An 18,907-nucleotide genomic window follows, 5' to 3' on the forward strand; every position below is an offset into this window, starting at 1 on the left:
GGACAGGGGCAGCACGTCTGCCGCTGACCACGCACCTGCTCAGAAACACAGCCCAGTGCACTGTTCCTTACGTCCGCCACCATCAGAGACACATCGGCTAAATTACTGTACGTAATACAGACGACGAATAACTCGGGTTCCAGCGTGACAGCTCCCTGCTGAGAGAGCTTACAGTAAGAGCCGCTCATAAGTCATAGTTACAGCTGCATAGCACCCAGGGAGGCAGAGGGCACTCAACCACACCCTGAAACAGACCAGCACAGCAAGCAGGGATGAGCAGGGCACTCAACCACACCCTGAAACAGACCTGGGCCCTAGCACAGCACACAGACAGACAGTCAGTGAACTGGACCTAAAGTCACTCTGTCATAATCTCACACCTTAAAAGGTTGATTCACACATTGCAGGCTTTGCTGCCGGTTGGGACACTGCAGTTGTATCCCTGAATTATATCCCTATTTAACCTGAATCCTTTCAGTACTGTATACAGGCTTTTAAAGTCATTGAAGGCATCAGCAAAGAGAACTACAGCTGAATCTTCAGGGTGAGTTCGGTTAGCAGAACGAGAGGGCATAAATAGAAATTGGATAAATTCTGTACAGATATTAGGATGTATCTTTTCACACAGAGAGTGGTCACTGTGTGGAGTGGCTTGCCAGGACATGATGTGGAGGCAGAAACACTGGGGGTTTTCAAGACCATGCTTGATACAGTGTGAGATACTATTTAACCTTTAAGCAAACTAAGCAATATGTACACTTTAGTGGTAGGAAACGTCGAGCCTTGCTGAATGGCCTGTTCCCACCATTATGTTACGTTATGTTATATCCAAAACCATACACTGACTTTTATAATAATGTTAGGCTGCACATCATGCAATGGCAATATATTATAAGTCTATTATAATTCTGACATATACAGCATTTAACACATTTTAAAGGATTAGTGCTCATGCTAAAACGTGTGCGTCTGAGTCACATCCCTGCATCACCGGGCTGAGACGACCGAGCTCTTCCTCCCACGTATTATCCAGCTTTGTGAACTGCTGCTGTCCTAATTTACCAGGCCAGGAAGGTGGCCAATATGTGCACAACATTCCTGCCAAACTACGCCAAGTGAATTGAGAAGCATAGCTCACGCACGGCGAGCTCTGAGACCTCATCTGCGTGGGCCTGATGGGGCGCAGGAGAGACTCACAGACCTGCCGATTTACTGCAGGATCGACAGATGAAAAGACAGACAGACAGATAGACAGACACAGGCTGACATACAGACACACAGACAGACAGATAGACAGACAGACAGACACAGACAGACAGACAAACAGACAGACAGATAGACAGACAGACACAGGCAGGCAGACAGACAGACAGACAAATAGATAGAGAGATAGAGACAGACACAGGCAGACAGACAGACAGACACAGGCAGACAAACAGACAGACAGCCATACAGACACACAGACAGAAAGACAGACACAGGCAGACAAACAGACAGACAGACATACAGACAGATAGACAGATAGATAGATAGATAGACAGACAGACAGACAGACAGACACAGGCTGACAGACAGACACAGACAGACATACAGACACACAGACAGAAAGATAGACAGACAGACACAGACAGACATACAGACACACAGACAGAAAGATAGACAGACAGACACAGGCAGGCAGACAGACAGACAGACAGACATATAGATAGATAGATAGACACATAGACAGAAAGACAGACACAGGCAGACAAACAGACAGACAGACATACAGATAGATAGATAGATAGACAGACAGACACAGGCAGACAAACAGACAGCCATAGACAGACAGACAGGCTGACTGATAGATAGATACATAGATAGATATATTTTGTCCTTGGAGGGTGGTTTGCGTTGCAAATTCAGGTATCTCTCCAAGGCGATCGCTCATACAAAAATGCAGAAGTACAGAATTAGGTTCTAAAACGTGCCAGAGATGTAGAGGAAAGATAAAAAAGAAACACGTTAAATGGTGAAGTTGCGGGTGAGTGGAGCGTTTGAGGGTGTGGGGATGAATGAGGGGGGGTAAGGCAGAAGGTCAGGTGTTCTGGCCCGCACACCACCGGGTGCGGACGGTGTTTGGAACGACTGCCTCGGCACAGCTGTTTGAAGCGGACACGCAGCGAACGTCTGCTGTTTGATGGAGAGTTGAAGGTCGGTGCTCTGGTGTGTGTGTGTGTGTGTGTGTGTGTGTGTGTGTCTGGCACCGGCAGAGGCCAGGTGACTGTCAGTCAGCTGGGATCTCTCCGATAAACAGGCTGGTTCTTCCGCCATAATGAACAGCTGCTGCTATGTTCTCTACACCGGTTCTGATATTAAACACTAACCAATACACTGCAAAAAAACCCCCAAAACTGAGCAAATCTCAGCAAGTATTTTAGTCTCCTATTTATGCTTCAAATCCTTTCTATTTTCTATTACTTTTTTAGGTGAGCCAGTTTGACATATTTCAAGATTTGCCAATGGGTTTAGAAAATGTTATACAAACAGCACAGTAACTTCAAACAAGCTAATATTTCCTACTTGTCTATTTCAGTACAAAATAGATTTTAAGTCTCATAAGACTGAGACTAAAACACTTAATAATAATAAAAAAAAATTTGCAGTGTAAAAAAAAGCTATGAAATTTACTTCAGCCAAACTCCACCCCCTCCTTCCAGAGGCCCCACCCCATGGCATCACCTGACTGCTGGGGCCCAATCAGGGCGCGGGGGGACTTACCGACGTGTACAGGTAGCCCTCGCTGTTCATGGCCAGGTAGAGCTTGGTCTGCACCCCCTGGATGGCCACGACCCGAAGCCCCACAGGGATGAGGTTGAACATGGCTGCAAAGGGGACAGAGCTGGGGTTAGAGACTGCTGAGAGGAGAAGACCTACTTTACTCACCCCTGTGTGGTCCTTTGTCCTCTGCAGTTGACCCATCATACTTAGAACAAGCTTAGGAGGAGTGGACAGCAACAGTGCCTTGGTTAAGGGCAATAACAGGAGTACACCTAACCTAACATGCATGTCTCCCAGTGCGGGAGGAAACCAACTGGGTTGAGATCTGGCGACTGCAAAGGCCATAGCATAGAGAAACCAGAGTAGCATGAGCAAACCCACGCAAACAGAGGGAACACATGCAAACTCCACGCAGAGATGATCTAGATGAGCGCCATTCGAACCCAGAACCTCCTTCTTGTGAGGCAACAGGGCTAACCACTATGCCACCGTGCCGCCCAACAAGGTGGCCCCAATGCATTTTGGGATGCCGTGGTGCTCGATACTATGTAGCTTTCGGTAAACTAAGCATTAGGTACAATTTAGTGATAGGAAAAGGCGAGCATTGCTGGGCTGAATGGCCTGTTCGCTTCATTACCTTATATTACATTATGTTGTTTCAATTCAATTTAATTTTGTATACCGCTTTTTACAGAAGACTGTCACAAAGACACTTTACAGAGGAGCACAAGGGCAAACACCAAGCCCATTACATTATTGGCATTTGGCAGAGCGACGTACAGTTGATTAGACTAAGCAGGAGACAATCCTCCCCTGGAGCAATGCAGGGCTAAGGGCCTTGCTCAAGGGCCCAACGGCTGTGCGGATCTTATAGTGGCTACACCGGGATTAGAACCACCAACCTTGTGCGTCCTAGTCATTTACCTTAGCCACTACGCTACAGGCCGCCCATCCCCCCGCTGGCCGATAACCCAGGGAAACCCCACAGACAGGCCAGAAACCTACATCACATCACAGGGAACCCCCACAGACAGGCCAGAAACAGACATCACAGGGAAGCCCTGCGGAGAGGAGCGGACAGGTACTGCATCATCCGGCCTATAATCTATACCGCTGTGTAACTACATCACCACCCGTCACACGCAGGCTGAATGAGCCCATGGGGCATTCCTTCCAGCAAGCTCTTTCCTGCCCCATTCTGATTACAGGGGCGGTCAGCATGCCGAGCCAAGACCGGGCTCTGCCCAGCAGAACTGTGTCCCGCTGTAAATCTACTCCCCAAAGACCCGCCAGCCAATCACCCACGGGAAAAGAGAGATGGCTGACCACACAAATGGTGGCTCCCTGAAAAAGTGTCTGATGATGAGGAAACAAATAAGTTTATGTCAGTGACTGTGACTGTGTAATCAACTGCTTTAATTGATCAATTAAATCACCTCAACCGGTTTCTCGGGACTGAAATGCTTGCCAATATTGGGGCGACATTAGCTCCGCAGGTAAGAGTCTGGCAGTTGGAGGGTTGCCGGTTCGATCCCCTGCCCTGACTGTGCTGAAGTTTCCCTGAGGAAGACACCTAACCCACAATTGCTCCCGACGAGCTGATTGGTACCTTGAATGTGAAACTGGCCCATAGAGTGCATGTTTTAAACACACAGTGTGTGTGTGTGTGTGTGTGTGTGTGTGTGTTTGTGAAACTGGCCTATAGAGTACATGTTTTAAACACACAGTGTGTGTGTGTGTGTGTGTGTGTGTGTGTGTGTGTTTGTGAAACTGGCCGTAGAGTGCGTGTTTTAAATGCACAGTGTGTGTGTGTGTGTGTGTGTGTGTGTGTATAAAACTGGCCTGTTGAGTACATGTTTTAAATGCACAGTGTGTGTGTATGTGTATGAAACTGGCCCGTTGAGTACATGTTTTAAATGCACAGTGTGTGTGTGTTTGTGAAACTGGCCTGTTGAGTACATGTTTTAAATGCACAGTGTGTGTGTGTTTGTGAAACTGGCCTGTTGAGTACATGTTTTAAACACACAGTGTGTGTGTGTGTGTGTGTGTGTGTGTGTGTTTGTGAAACTGGCCCATAGAGTACATGTTTTAAACGCACAGTGTGTGTGTGTGTGTGTGTGTATGAAACTGGCCTGTTGAGTACATGTTTTAAACGCACAGTGTGTGTGTGTGTTTGTGAAACTGGCCGTAGAGTACATGTTTTAAACGTACAGTGTGTGTGTGTGTGTGTGTGTATGAGACTGGCCCGTTGAGTACATGTTTTAAACGCTCAGTGTGTGTGTTACACGCTTTAAGAGAGGCAGCAGGTTCTGCGCCCATGGAGCACAGCCACAAACACAACCGCCCACCCATCTCTGAGAGGCGACAGCCAGCATCAACAACACACAACAAACCTCCCTCCCTACGAGCGCGTCCACCTCAAAAACACACAACAAACCTCCCTCCCTACGAGCGCGTCCACCTCAAAAACACACAACAAACCTCCCTCCCTACGAGCGCGTCCACCTCAAAAACACACAACAAACCTCCCTCCCTACTAGAGCTTCCATCTCAACAAACACACAACAAACCTCCCTCCCTACGAGCGCGTCCATCTCAAAAACACACAACAAACCTCCCTCCCTACGAGCGCGTCCACCTCAAAAACACACAACAAACCTCCCTCCCTACGAGCGCGTCCACCTCAAAAACACACAACAAACCTCCCTCCCTACGAGCGCGTCCACCTCAAAAACACACAACAAACCTCCCTCCCTACAGCGCGTCCACCTCAAAAACACACAACAAACCTCCCTCCCTACGAGCGCGTCCACCTCAAAAACACACAACAAACCTCCCTCCCTACTAGAGCTTCCATCTCAACAAACGCACAAATAAATGGTAAATGGTTGGCATATATATAGCGCCTTTATCCAAAGCGCTGTACAATTGATGCTTCTCATTCATCCATTCATACACACACTCACACACCAACGGCACCGACCAGCTCATCAGGAGCATTAGGGGGTTAGGTGTCTTGCTCAGGGACACTTCGACACAGCCCGGGCGGGGGATCGAACCGGCAACCCTCCGACTGCCAGACGGCTGCTCTTACCGCCTGAGCCATGTCGCCCCATCTTACTGCCTCAGCTTCCATCTCAACAACATACGACATATCTAACACCCTATCACTGCATCTCTCAGACCTCTGGAAATGTTACTCTGCATTACATTCTTACAATGTCAAACCAAAGGGAAAATACCGAATAAATGATGTTCTGTAAGGTCTTGATATGCGATGCATATTATTACATTATTACAGAACAAGTCTGTATTTTAAGCGATCGGTGGCACCCCTCCCCCTATCCCTCCTCCTCTCCTCCCTCCTTCATCTCCATCGCTCCTCTGAAAGAACAACAATCTGAACGGTGAGCTCAGTACACCTGCTTTACTCCCATTCCTCCTATCAGTCCACCTCAGTGCCCCATCCTCTCCGTCGTCATTGTGCAGGGCACAGTGCACAAGGGATGCAGGATTCTTTTTTTTCAGTCGATAGTTTCAGTCTTATTTGCCTTTAAAAACAGTAACCGAATAATTTCATATGCAGCAATGGCAGCAATACACAGAAGTACAATGGCTAAGGACATGGGCCTTGTTCCACAAAGCAGGATTACTGTGTTAAGATTTGATTTCCAGGCGGGGGCAACACTGCTATAGTTCCCTTGGAACGGGATTTAATGTAACCGGGATGAAATACATAAACGCACACCATCACCATCTCTCAAAACACTGACAAATGATTCCAGGAAATCAAACACCAGGTACAGAAATCAAACACCAGGATTGGCTGCAACTATTTCACTTTGATAAGTGTTTACCAACCGTTTTGTAAAACTGGTGACCAATTATCCAATTATCCAATTATCCAGGTTACTTTTTTTGTTTTCAGTAAAGCACTTCACTTTAAATGCTACTGGCTGCTTTCAGAATGTTTCTCAATGGTGAAGAGTACAAATAATGCTCAGATTTCAGTCCATGTTCGTTTGTTATGAATGTGCACGTGACAATACAGTATGCGTGTGTGTGTGTGCATGTGCGTGTGTGTCTGTGTGTGCATGTGTCTATGCTTTGTGTGTGTATAAGTGTCTATGTGTGTGTGTGTGTGTGTCTGTGTGTGTGTATGTGTGTGTGTGTGTGTGTGTGTGTGTGTGTGTGTTTTGTGGTTAGTTTGAGGCCCTCTCCCACCATCACACTGACACCAACCAACACCATGAGCTCCAAAACGACCTGTGCTGCCGTTGCCATGGAGACAAGAGCACCAGGGCTCCTAACAACGCTATTTTTGTACCAGCGGGAAAAAAAACTCACTTTTTTTCCAGTAGCTTTTTAATTTCGTCTTCAGAAATAAACATGTTTGGAGTGAAAAAGGAGGCTTGTAGTTACATAACAAAGATTCTCAACACGCAGGCAACAAAGTTCTGCGACTGCAGGCTAACACAGAGGGGTAAAGCTGTGGAATTATGAGCCAGTGGCCTAAATACCATCTGCGTTTCCAGTTGTGTCCTGACACTCAGTCAGCACTTAATGGCATAACTAGCTCTTTCCCTTTGATAGGGGTGGTGAATCAAAAAAGCTGTGCGGTTTTGGGGAAGCATTAAGAAGTGGGTGTCAACACCAGGAACAGCCTCTTCCCAGTTAAGTGAGTCAGCAAGGTGTCAAAGTGACCTCCTGTACAGCTGTACAGGATATGGTGTAATTTGTGTTAGGATAAGGATAAGTGTGTGGAAAGCGGGAGTTCTGAAGATAGTACAGCACATGACTTAGTTTGCCTGGATTCTATCCACAGTAAGTGTGGCCCTAGGGTCTCAGGCCTGGGTTCTTGGTAAAGCTGCTTTGTGACAATCTTGTTTTGTAAAAAGCGCGATACAAATAAATGAAATCAACACTTTTCCCTGGATAGCTGTTGTGGCCCCAATTCTCCTGGCGCCTTCACTGGCTTGTTAAGCCTCAGCAGTCTGAGCTGTCAATCTACTGGCTTTCTGATGAGTCACTGTACAGTATTATAACTGGAGTAATGAGCTGGGTGTAAAAAGTGTCTCTACTACAGTAAGAACACTCTGACTGCTGCCAGGATTCCACTGGGGAGAGGCAGTAGACTTCCAAATAAAAGATTCTTATTTTTAAGTTATTTTCATCTAGTGTCGATTTAACTCTCTCTCTCCCTCTCTCTCTCTCTCTCTCTCTCTCTCTCTCTCTCTCTCTCTCTCTCTCTCTCTCTCTCTCTCTCTCTCGCCAAAAAAAAATAAAACAGTTTGAATTTAAAGGAAGGAATATAAACGTCCATCTGACAGCAAGTGGAGAGCTGTACAGAAATCGTAAACATTTTGTGACGGCTTTAAAGGCAGTCTGTTTTCAGCACTCCAGCTATGCCCCCGACAAAGGAAAAATAAGTCATCCCATCTGTTCAGCGTACCATCTGCCTGAATCAGATGTGTAGTCTGACAAACTGTGCTACAGAGCTACTGGGCCTGCTCCTTCACCCTGCCACACTGCCAGCTGCATGGCGGCCATCTTAGTGCCATACATCCAGGAGAACAGCTTTCAGGGGCATCCAGGAGAACGGCTTTCAGGGGCATCCAGGAGAACAGCTTTCAGGGGCATCCAGGAGAACAGCTTTCAGGGACATCCAGGAGAACAGCTTTCAGGGGCATCCAGGAGAACAGCGTTTAGGTACATCCAGGAGAACAGCATTCAGGTACATCCAGGAGAACAGCATTCAGGTACATCCAGGGGAACAGCATTCAGGTACGCTGAATATGTCACCTGAATGTGCATGACTTTACTGGGATATAGTGCGTAGGCAAACAAAGGAAGTTTAACCTAATATCAGTTTGATCTAATGAGCGTTGATATGGACACCTGTATTCATTAAGCATTATTAATAGACTCTTCCTCTCTTTCCGTTTTTAAAAAATCCCTCAAAACTCACCTTTTTAAAGCAGATTTTAATGCCTAATTTAATGTCTCTGTTAATTCTTTGATTGTAATTTTCTTCTTTTTTTGTACCATTTAATTGCATTCTAATTACTGTATCACTTTTATGTAAAGCACCTTTGAGTACCTTGAAAATCGCTCTAAAAATAAAATGTCTTTTTTATTTTATTATTAATATGATTATGTATTTTTTAATTATTAAATTATCCATGTAATTCATTGAGATGAAGCAGAAATATACCCTGAAATGTCTCCGACTCGATGATGAGAACTGCCTCTCCCTCCACTGCAGTATCACACAGGTAAACCATGGCAGTCCCTGTTTCCGTATATCAGTTTGACAGGGAATCTTGGAAGGGTCATAATTTGGCTGCGTTTTCAGGTTCAGGTCCCGCAGGTCTGCTCTGACCAGAGGGCAAGGTTTTGGAAACACACGGGCACTGGGGGCGCTGGCGGTCAAAATAATTTAACAGAGAGATGGAATGAAGGAATGATGTACAGATACTGATACTGATCCAATAAGGAGTATAATCAGTACAGTGAACAGAGTGAGAGAGCTAGAGAGAGAGAGAGAGAGAGAGAGAGAGAGAGAGAGAGAGAGAGAGAGAGAGAGAGAGAGAGAGAGACGGTAAGAGGAGGGTCGGAGACAATGAAAGAAGCAGGAAAAGGGGGAGAGATACCGAGAGAGGTAGAGATTAAAAGAGATGAAAGGAACAGACAATGAGAGGTAGAACCAAGGGCTTACACAAGGGCCCCCTGTACAATAGAGCTCCTGGAAAAGCACAGGCTCCAGATATACAGTAACAGGAGAGAGTCTGTGTGGAGAATAGTCACAGTGGTGTTTGGGTCAGATATACAGTAACAGGGGGATGTCTGTGTGGAGAATAGTCACAGTGGTGTTTGGGTCAGATATACAGTAACAGGGGGATGTCTGTGTGGAGAATAGTCACAGTGGTGTTTGGTTCAGATATACAGTAACAGGAGAGAGTCTGTGTGGAGAATGGTCACAGTGGTGTTTGGGTCAGATATACAGTAACAGGGGGATGTCTGTGTGGAGAATAGTCACAGTGGTGTTTGGTTCAGATATACAGTAACAGGAGAGAGTCTGTGTGGAGAATAGTCACAGTGGTGTTTGGTTCAGATATACAGTAACAGGAGAGAGTCTGTGTGGAGAATAGTCACAGTGGTGTTTGGTTCAGATATACAGTAACAGGGGGATGTCTGTGTGGAGAATAGTCACAGTGGTGTTTGGGTCAGATATACAGTAACAGGAGAGAGTCTGTGTGGGGAATAGTCACAGTGGTGTTTGGTTCAGATATACAGTAACAGGAGAGAGTCTGTGTGGGGAATGGTCACAGTGGAGTTTTCTGCAGACTTACTAAAGCCATTGTCCTCTTCCTTAGTCCCGTCAATGGTCCCATCAGCCTGCAGCTGCAGGTGGAAGCCCTGTCGACTGTAGAGCTTTGTGACTATCCCCTTCAGCTGGGGCTCTGGAGAGAGGGATGGAGAGAGAGAAAGAGGAAGAGAGAGGGGGATGGAGAGAGAGAGGGATGAGAGAGAGGAAGGGGGGAGAGAGACAAAGAGGGAGAGAGAGAGGGATGGAGAGAGGGATGAGAGAGACAGTTAAATCAACACTAGAAATCATCCGAGAAATAACAATTGTTTTTTCAGAGATGCACCGCCTCTCCCCAGGGAAAACCCAGTCACCAATTACAGTGTTCTTACTGCCAGCTCATCACTCCTGTTTCAGTTCAATAACTCATCAGAAAGGCAGCAGATTGACAGCTCACACCGACCCAACTATAACAAGCCAGGGAACAGGCCAGGTTAAATCAACACTGGGCCAAATCAACTCAAAATCAGACTGCGTGCGCCGGAGCCTGTGTAGGGACAGGAAGGGCTGAAAAACACAGCCCCTCACAGCGGCACAGTGAGAGAGGCCCGCACACAGGCAGCGCACAGTCAAAGCAGCATCGATCACCTACCAGCAGCTGGCTGATATCAAACACTGCGGGAAATGGCTGAATAAACTGACCGAAACTAATCATGTTTAACTAATTGGATTTGATTAAATTTTCATTAATGATCAGCTGCTTTGATGGCAATGTTTCGGGTACTGTAGTTACTGCCAGTGTGTCCAGTACATCCCTTCAGGGTCCTGTGTTTTTAACAGAGCTGTCACTATATTCTGATTTTTCTGCTTTCTTGTCAACCAGAAAACTATTTCGGGTTTGAAAAATAAGGGTTGCGGCTCTTTAGCCAATCAATGAATTACACCAAACCCTTAAGTGCTGAAACATGCATGTTCAGGAACTGGCCTAATGTTGCCACACTCTGTTGCCACAGAAATAAAGGATACATTTTGTTCTTTAAGTAAGACATATAATACTGTTGTTTTTGGGAGGGAAAAGTACTGAACAAAAAAGGTACAAATTCATTAGTAATCCAAAGGCAATGGGTACAATGTTATGCACCAATGAGGTACCACTCCAGCGACAAGCTTTTGTACCTTTTCTGGCACTTTATGTACCTTTAGTGCACTCGTGCTTAATCTGAGGACTGTGGAGAATGACAACCAGTCAAACCGCGGAAAGCAGGTTACTGCTTGTCCTCCGTTCCTGCTACATAATTTAAACCGAAGCTGACAAACTCATTCAAGTCTGTTTTATGTCCGCAGCGCTGCTTACTCCAGCTCTCTGCCACCCGAGTGCTGTCCTTTACGCCGGTTTACCAAACCTTTCATCTCGTCTTTCATCTCCTCCACCTGTCAATTCTCCCCTTTTGTATTCCTTCTCAAAGGTTGCCAGGGCGATACTCGTACTTTTGATTCTTCGCGGCACCGCACGCGCCGTGTTTCAAACTTAACCAGGGCGGATACGGTCGCTCTTTTCACGCGTTTGCTTTCTCATTCAATTATGACAGTCGTGCCGCGAACGAGTGCTGTAAAAACTCTTCTCCCAGAAATACTATTGTCGCACTTTTCCATAATTGTGCCAAATATGGCGGGTAATTACTTATTTTGTCAGTGCTAATGGTACTGTATGCGCAAACACAAAAACTCAGTCTCATTCTATTTTGATGCCACAGTTTTATAGCAACTTCACAACATTTGTGAAAGGCAGTGGTTCAGTATGTCACCGACATAAATACTGAATAAATTAATCCAGGCTAAGGTATTCAATCTCCAGAGTCCAGTCCTCTAATGACACAATAAAGCAGGTATTAATTTATTAACAGACATTAAACATACGTGTCATATTGGGGCACAGCCACATACATTTTGTAACCCAATGTCTGAGTGGCAGTGGCTTGGGATCAGTGTAGAACAATGCATTTTGTGGCAGTGTATTTGTTTCCCCAACCTGACTGACTCTACCACAGCAGACAGCAGCAGTTTGGGGATCTCTGTACAGACAGGAGCTAGCAGCAGTTTGGGGATCTCTGTACAAACAGCAGAATCTGAAAGTTTTCTGCTGCTACAGAGGTACATGTGTGTTATATAAGCATCCCCCCACCCTCTTCTGCAGGCAAACAGAGGAGGGGGTGGGGGAGGGGGCAACAGGGCGAGGAGTCACTATGGGACTGATCGTGCTTCTCCGCAGAAGTACACTGGTATATACACAAGGACATGCAATCTTCACATGAAAATACAATATTTGTGCAAAACGGACCGTTGGGAAGGCATGTCCATATGGATTTGGTCTATAGATAAGTCACACTTCCAAAATAGGAAGAAATTCATATGATATGATATGATATGAACCACAGAAAAAAAACGTATTGCTAATGATAGCCCAAAATGCATTCTCAGGGATCTATTGCCTAAAAACCAAACCAAAGACATCCTGACCAAGAAATCGCAGTGTATCTAAACAGCAGACGCTGGGGGGTCTTTAGCTCCTTCAGCAGCATCTGAGACCTGAGATGGAGTATTTTTCTACTAAGAAAATCAATCTCCTGACCCCTCCCATCTACCAATCAAAGCACTCCCCCGAACGGCCATTGTCACCCCAACTTTGACCTACTATTCAAGAGGCAATGTCAACACTAAGATCTTTTAAATGATGACTCAATCAACCATTCGTAATAATATTACTTTAAGCAACCACACTGAAAAAAATGACACAACTGCAAAATACACAATACTCAATAAGAGTCCCTGAGCTAGGCTCCTGTCCCCCAATTATTCCTGACGAGCTGGTCGGCGCCTTGCATGGCAGCCAGTCGCCGTTGGTGTGGAAGTGTGTGTATGAATGGGTCAATGAGAAGCATCATTTGTACTGCGCTTTGATATATTTATTCAATAATAATACTTGTAATCTGTTACCTTAATTCTATCGGGTAGATACGGTGTATCATTTTTCACAGTGCATGTGTGAATTGTGCACAATTAATCCTAACAGTACATAATACCGTTTTATGAGTGATGATGACTGGGTGGCATTTATTGTCATTAATACCACAATATTGATCCGTGCATGACTGTAGATCAGAGCAATATGCACCATAAAAGGATCCTGTTATATGTTTGTGTGTAATTGCTTTATGATGAAGTTAACCGTTTGCAGCGCAACCAAGTGAAACACATTGCAGTCGCAATGGTCACCCATAAAGTTTATTATATATGGCTGGCATAACACATTAACTGCAACATATTAAAGCTACACTATTTTGAGCTATTTCACACTGTTATCATAATTATTTAGCAATGTTTTGGTGACACAATAACGGCAGAATGATTCAGAGTATGTATGAACATTTTAAGAATTGCACACAGCAAAATTTTCAGTGTTAATTGAACGGACAGAGTACATATGCATCCAGTAGGGACCAAATGTAGCCTACTCTAAGAGTCTAAGAGTTGATTTCACACAGGACATTTTACTGTGTGTGGCAAGGATACTTGTCAGAGAACTGAAGTCTGTCACTGCAACTTGGCCTATTGTTTGAAATTTTGGTGCACTTGGATTTATTTCTTCAAGTATACAAACTTACTAACGCTGAACAGACATTTAAATATGCGTTAAATATCACAATTTGAAGATTTATAACTAACGTACCGTACTAAAATTGTAGTATTCAATTTTTTCCGTCATATGACATATTTATCTATCTTTCCGTTGTCGACGTTCAGATATAGTAGTGTTGGCGCCGGAGCGTGGTATAGCCTATCCTCCACCGTTACTACTGAAAGAAAATGTTGTGCTGTAACAGCTATGCCTGTTTCTCAATAAAGCGAACGGGGGAAAGTTGATAGCTTTCTGTTGGAAACACAAAACAAAAACAGATGCGGCAGCAAATTGTGATGTGGAATATTGATCATGATGAATGAATGAATGACATTGATAACAACAACATTCTTTATGATTGTGATGATGAGGTACTGTGCAGGAAATACTGCCAACATCAGACCTGGTCGTCTCCTCCTCCGTTTCTTGGAGCCGAAGAGTTTCACCCGAGAAAAAACACTCAGCCTGCCGGGTTTCTCGCATGTTCCTTTGGCTTTGTTGGGGCTGCTAACGCAGCGGCAGGCATTCGACTTCTCACGCTCCCTAGCCTGCCTCTTCTGCCGGATGAGGGAGCTGGCGATCGCTGCAGCCATAGCCAGTTTGACGGTTTTAGTTCAAAAAACTTCCAGAGAAAAAATAAATCCTTCAGCGGTCGAAGGATATTTAACTCGCTCGCGAAAACTACAAAATCCACACTGCCTAAAGGCGTAAGGAAGTCATTTTTCGTTCACTTAGCAAATGTGATTCCGCATTGAAATTCACGTTTCACTGGTATTTCCAATATGCCTTAACACTGAATATAGCCACTTTATATGTGCTGGTTGATGGTTGTAAAACTTGCTGCTGTGCTGGGCGTCTCTCGGTATCGGTGCATTTTTTTCCCTCAGAAAAGTAGTCTTCAACAAAACAAGAAGCACTAGCTCCATCCATACAGTAGAAACAAACCGTGATACTGCCTAACCAAAAGCACAAGATTCGCAACTATGTCATCGTCTGAGGCTCTCAACTAAAAACAACAGTCATGTCCCCACAAAAGCCGACAATGGTGTGCATCTCTCCACTAAACCTCTGACAGCACACGTGGGGGGGAAAGGCGCAGGTGCCTATGAAATGCCTCTAATGCGCAGCCAGGAAAACACCTGTTAGTCGACGAAGATAGAATGTTTACTGTACATCTTAATGTGTCTCAACTGAATCAAAGCGCCACACACATATATGAACACAAGTAGCATATATGTTTTGGTGAGGGGTAAAAATAGAAAGTAAATAATACCGTAAGATTGATAATAGAAATGGTCGATACATTGAGCATTTTCTGTCTATGTTCCTTGGTTTTATGTCAAGAGAGGCAATAGTTAATTTCAAATGTGGTGTCCGGACGGACGGTCTTGCCAAGGTTCTGTATGAATTCTCCCCTCTCTCGCTGCAGAAATCTGCGAAATCACGGTGGTTTTAATGAAGCAAGAGATAGTTTCCTTGCAAAATTCTGCTTATACAACTTCCAAATTGAGAACGACGAATTTAATAATAGGACAATACACTGAACAAAAAGAAAACGTTTTTCTCCAATTCCGAAAATTCACATCTGCCCTGACTGCTGGACTCTCTCGACGAACGAACGTGTGGGAGAAAAGCTCGATTCTCCAGCTTGTCAAATCGCTACTATCGTAACCTATAAACATAAAAACCGCGCTGGAATTGAAACTATGGTAGATGAATCACTTAGGCAAGTGGTGCATACTGAAAACACCACAGGCTGCGTGACGCTCTGCCTACTGTTAGACCTACTACTGAGCTCCGTGGGAGCGCAATAGCAAGAGATTTATTCAACGATTGCTGCCACGGCGCACTGTAGATTGTAGCAGACACCCAAACAGACGTGACTGTGGTTATCAAATACTGTCTCTGACAAAACCTGGCAATTCCACGGGGTGCTCGACAACTCAACAGCCCTTAGCTTAGTTTAAGTCACACACAGACACACGACATGACAACCCTCTTGAGGTGGACTGCAATAGCTGAAGAAAACCGCGCGCTGAACTCGAAAATCACGTCAGACACACCAACACCCGTCTCAGTGTATCAGAACGAGCATGTGGCAAACGCACAGGAAACGTACTTTTTAAGCAACCCGTTACCATAGCAGTGCAGGGAAGCAGGTCGAACGAATGGATGCGTTTCCGCAGAAATATCTTAGGTATCCACAGTCAAAACCAGATCATGTAGCAGTGCAATCAAATGACCCGGGACAACATGACATCGAAGTCCCATACGAATACCAATATAAAATCACAATTGTAATAGCAGTTGCAACGTCTGCTGCAACGTCATTATAATAATACAAACTGTAACACGTCAAACAGTTCAATTACTGGCAAAAACAAAACACAGCAAGTTAAATTACATTACTTATAGCTGAAATTATTTCAAGAGTATGCCTAATATGAATATATATATTTAAATGATAATATTCAATGGGTTCCTGTATTTTTTTTTGTATTCGTAATTTAACGCCCGGACCAACAGCTCCTCGTGGAGCACGATGAACAGACCGCGGGTGGGCGCTGCTATCTGTAATACGTTACATGGCGTACTGGAGGTGAGCTTGTGTACCTAATTGGCCGCCAGAAACAACCAACGATCCCAGAAAGCCATACAAATACATTAATCTGTGTATGAGGGGAACTCTGAGTATGCATGTGCATGGAAGGCTACACCAGTTCGCGAAGGAAGGACGACCACGCATGAAGTGTGGCATGGCCAAACTCCTCTCCCTCGCTGTGTATGTGGGATGAAATACATTACAATCTGACAATGACCCACACAAACAATGACTCCTGCGTAAACAAAAGATCGTAATAAAAAACACACTTGTTCAATGGCAATGCAAAGCACTCCAACTCCAGTACCCTCCGGTTTTCTTATCCACCGCGGATCATCAAAGCAACGCCGTCACAATGGTGCCACCTACAGTTCCAAGCCAACCATTCACAATAAAACCGTAAATCATGAAACATTAACGCAACAAAAGTTTATACTGCATCTACGGTATAAAATGCTCATTAAACTATACGAACGGCCAATAGCCTATGGATATGTTCAAATACGTAAACTTCAACCGGTTTTTAAGGTTCAACACAGACCGTAACTCATGTAAGCATATATTTACAGAAAAGGCACCGCCCAAAACAAATATTGGCTTAATCGTCTACACAGTTTCTACACATGCTCTTCAATAGTTAAAATAATATGATCTAATACATACAATTTAAATTAAAATGAATTTATATAATAATTACCACGCGAAATATTACAATGTCTGTAATGTAAGTATATAAATACATAAATATATATATTCTTTAAATCATACTGTGCTAGATTACAACAAGTCAAAAACTAGAACACAAATTGCGAAGCACTGTGCGAAGTGAATGACACAATTTCCGCACTTTTTAGAATTATGGCTGAAAACAGAGGAACGTCCATCAACAGGGACATATTAGTTTCAGAACCAAGGACAGTTCCTCTCAAGTTTTGTACTGGCCAGGTACCAGCAACGTTACGGTCGCATTTGTAATTTAATTTAATTTACACACTGTCAACAACTTTCAGAATTTCAGTTGAGATCTGAGCAACTTCCAGCTCCAATGAGACACATTTCAGCACCAAGGACAACTACGTACATTCATTTTGTACTACTCAGCAGTTAGGTACGATACAGAAATGGTAGAAATATCTCAGAATATCACAAAGCAATAAACCACGTATGCAATAAAAATGTCTCCTAAAACTGAAAGGATATAAGGTCAAAAAGAAAGTCACAAAATAGCTACACTACTCTAGCCTGCTGAAAAGTACAATAAAATAAACTCGCAATTTCAAAACAGGCAAGAAAAGAATGCACTTCATACCTGATGCTGATTTCCTAAGAGGAAAACTCATGCTTTCGCGGAGAGCCAAAAAGCCGGTCACTCAGTGCGTGCCGTACGTACACCGTATTGAGAAGATGCTACTAAGTTTTAGCCATATTTAAAGAATTCTCTTAGGCATCGACGCGAAACCATCAATCTACTACGAGTGGTGTTCTGAGATCATTAATGGATATTAGTGGCAGGCCATTATGACTTGTACAATGTTCATTAATGATTCATCGGGAGGCATCGTTGATCCGGAAAACATTGTACTCCCAGATGAAAAAAGTAATCGAACACACGCACTGAATCTGTATTTACTGTTCAAGACTTTATTCTCGGATTACCAAAAAAAAAAAAAAAAAAAACGCTTGTAAAACGATACCTTAATGCGCGGGCTAAACCAGTTATGCCTGCCTCTCCACTTTGGACCTTGATGCATCAATGCACATCAATGGACATTAGAAGAGCGTTTAAGCAATGAACTTTGATGCGCCCGCACACTCAGGCAAGCTGAATAATTCATATTTAAGAGCCGCCGTGAGCCCACACTAGAAATGTCCCATCCCGTTTTACAAGAAAATAACATAAAAAGACCCACCATGCAGCTGTTGAGTGAACCAACAATGTACAATCTCTCTCTCTAAAAAAGAAATCCTATGATTCCATAGAAGAACCCTATCTAGTCAGAAAGGTTTTTTGTCGGGCAAAATGGTTCATTGTGAGCTTTCTCGCTTCATACCTATGCTAGGGTTAAATAAAGAACTAAATAATGGTTTCTCTATGGAGATAAACAAAGTAATACTTTGTAACGTAAAATGACATTTTCCGACATGTATTTCCATCGTGCCTGTAAGGATCAAGGCGGTCATAGTTCTGGGATTCTATAATTTCATTAATTTAGCCAGTGGCGGCAGTGGCTTTGTATGATTGCGGTTTCCGTTTAAAAGTCACTACAAAACACTTTAGCTATATATTACATCCAATCTTCGCTTCAATTGGCATTAAAAGATGGAGACAGTGGGACTGACTGACTGACTGAAAGCAGTTGTCCTGTCAGGATTGTGTATTTTATACAAATGAGGCTGCTTCCTTCACCAGGAATCGGTAAGACTTATAGGCCCGTACAGGTCTCGTTTTCACTTTAAACATATGGGACCAACAAAATGACCGAAACCACATCTAGTATTGTAAATGCAATAGGCCTACTATGAAACGGAAACTGTCTGCACACAATGAGACAAATTTGAATTG

General features: G+C 44.1%; 1 protein-coding gene across 4 annotated transcripts in view; it reads right to left on the reverse strand.

Moving 5' to 3' along the window:
- fgf13a (fibroblast growth factor 13a) overlaps positions 1-18,907 on the reverse strand; it is a 120,450-nt gene that overhangs the window by 21,500 nt on the left and 80,043 nt on the right. For 2 of the 4 annotated variants that reach the window (XM_061234595.1, XM_061234593.1), the window contains 2 exons: positions 10,113-10,223; positions 2,761-2,864 (listed from right to left, as the gene is read on the reverse strand). In XM_061234595.1, the coding sequence (XP_061090579.1) occupies positions 2,761-2,864; positions 10,113-10,223 (215 nt within the window). Of the gene's footprint in view, positions 1-2,760; positions 2,865-10,112; positions 10,224-14,145; positions 15,304-17,653; positions 17,692-18,907 lie in introns of those variants that run through there. The other 2 variants (XM_061234596.1, XM_061234594.1) reach the window with 2 other exon arrangements.

Source organism: Conger conger, chromosome 3 (genome assembly GCF_963514075.1).
Source record: "Conger conger chromosome 3, fConCon1.1, whole genome shotgun sequence".
Taxonomy (NCBI): domain Eukaryota; kingdom Metazoa; phylum Chordata; class Actinopteri; order Anguilliformes; family Congridae; genus Conger; species Conger conger.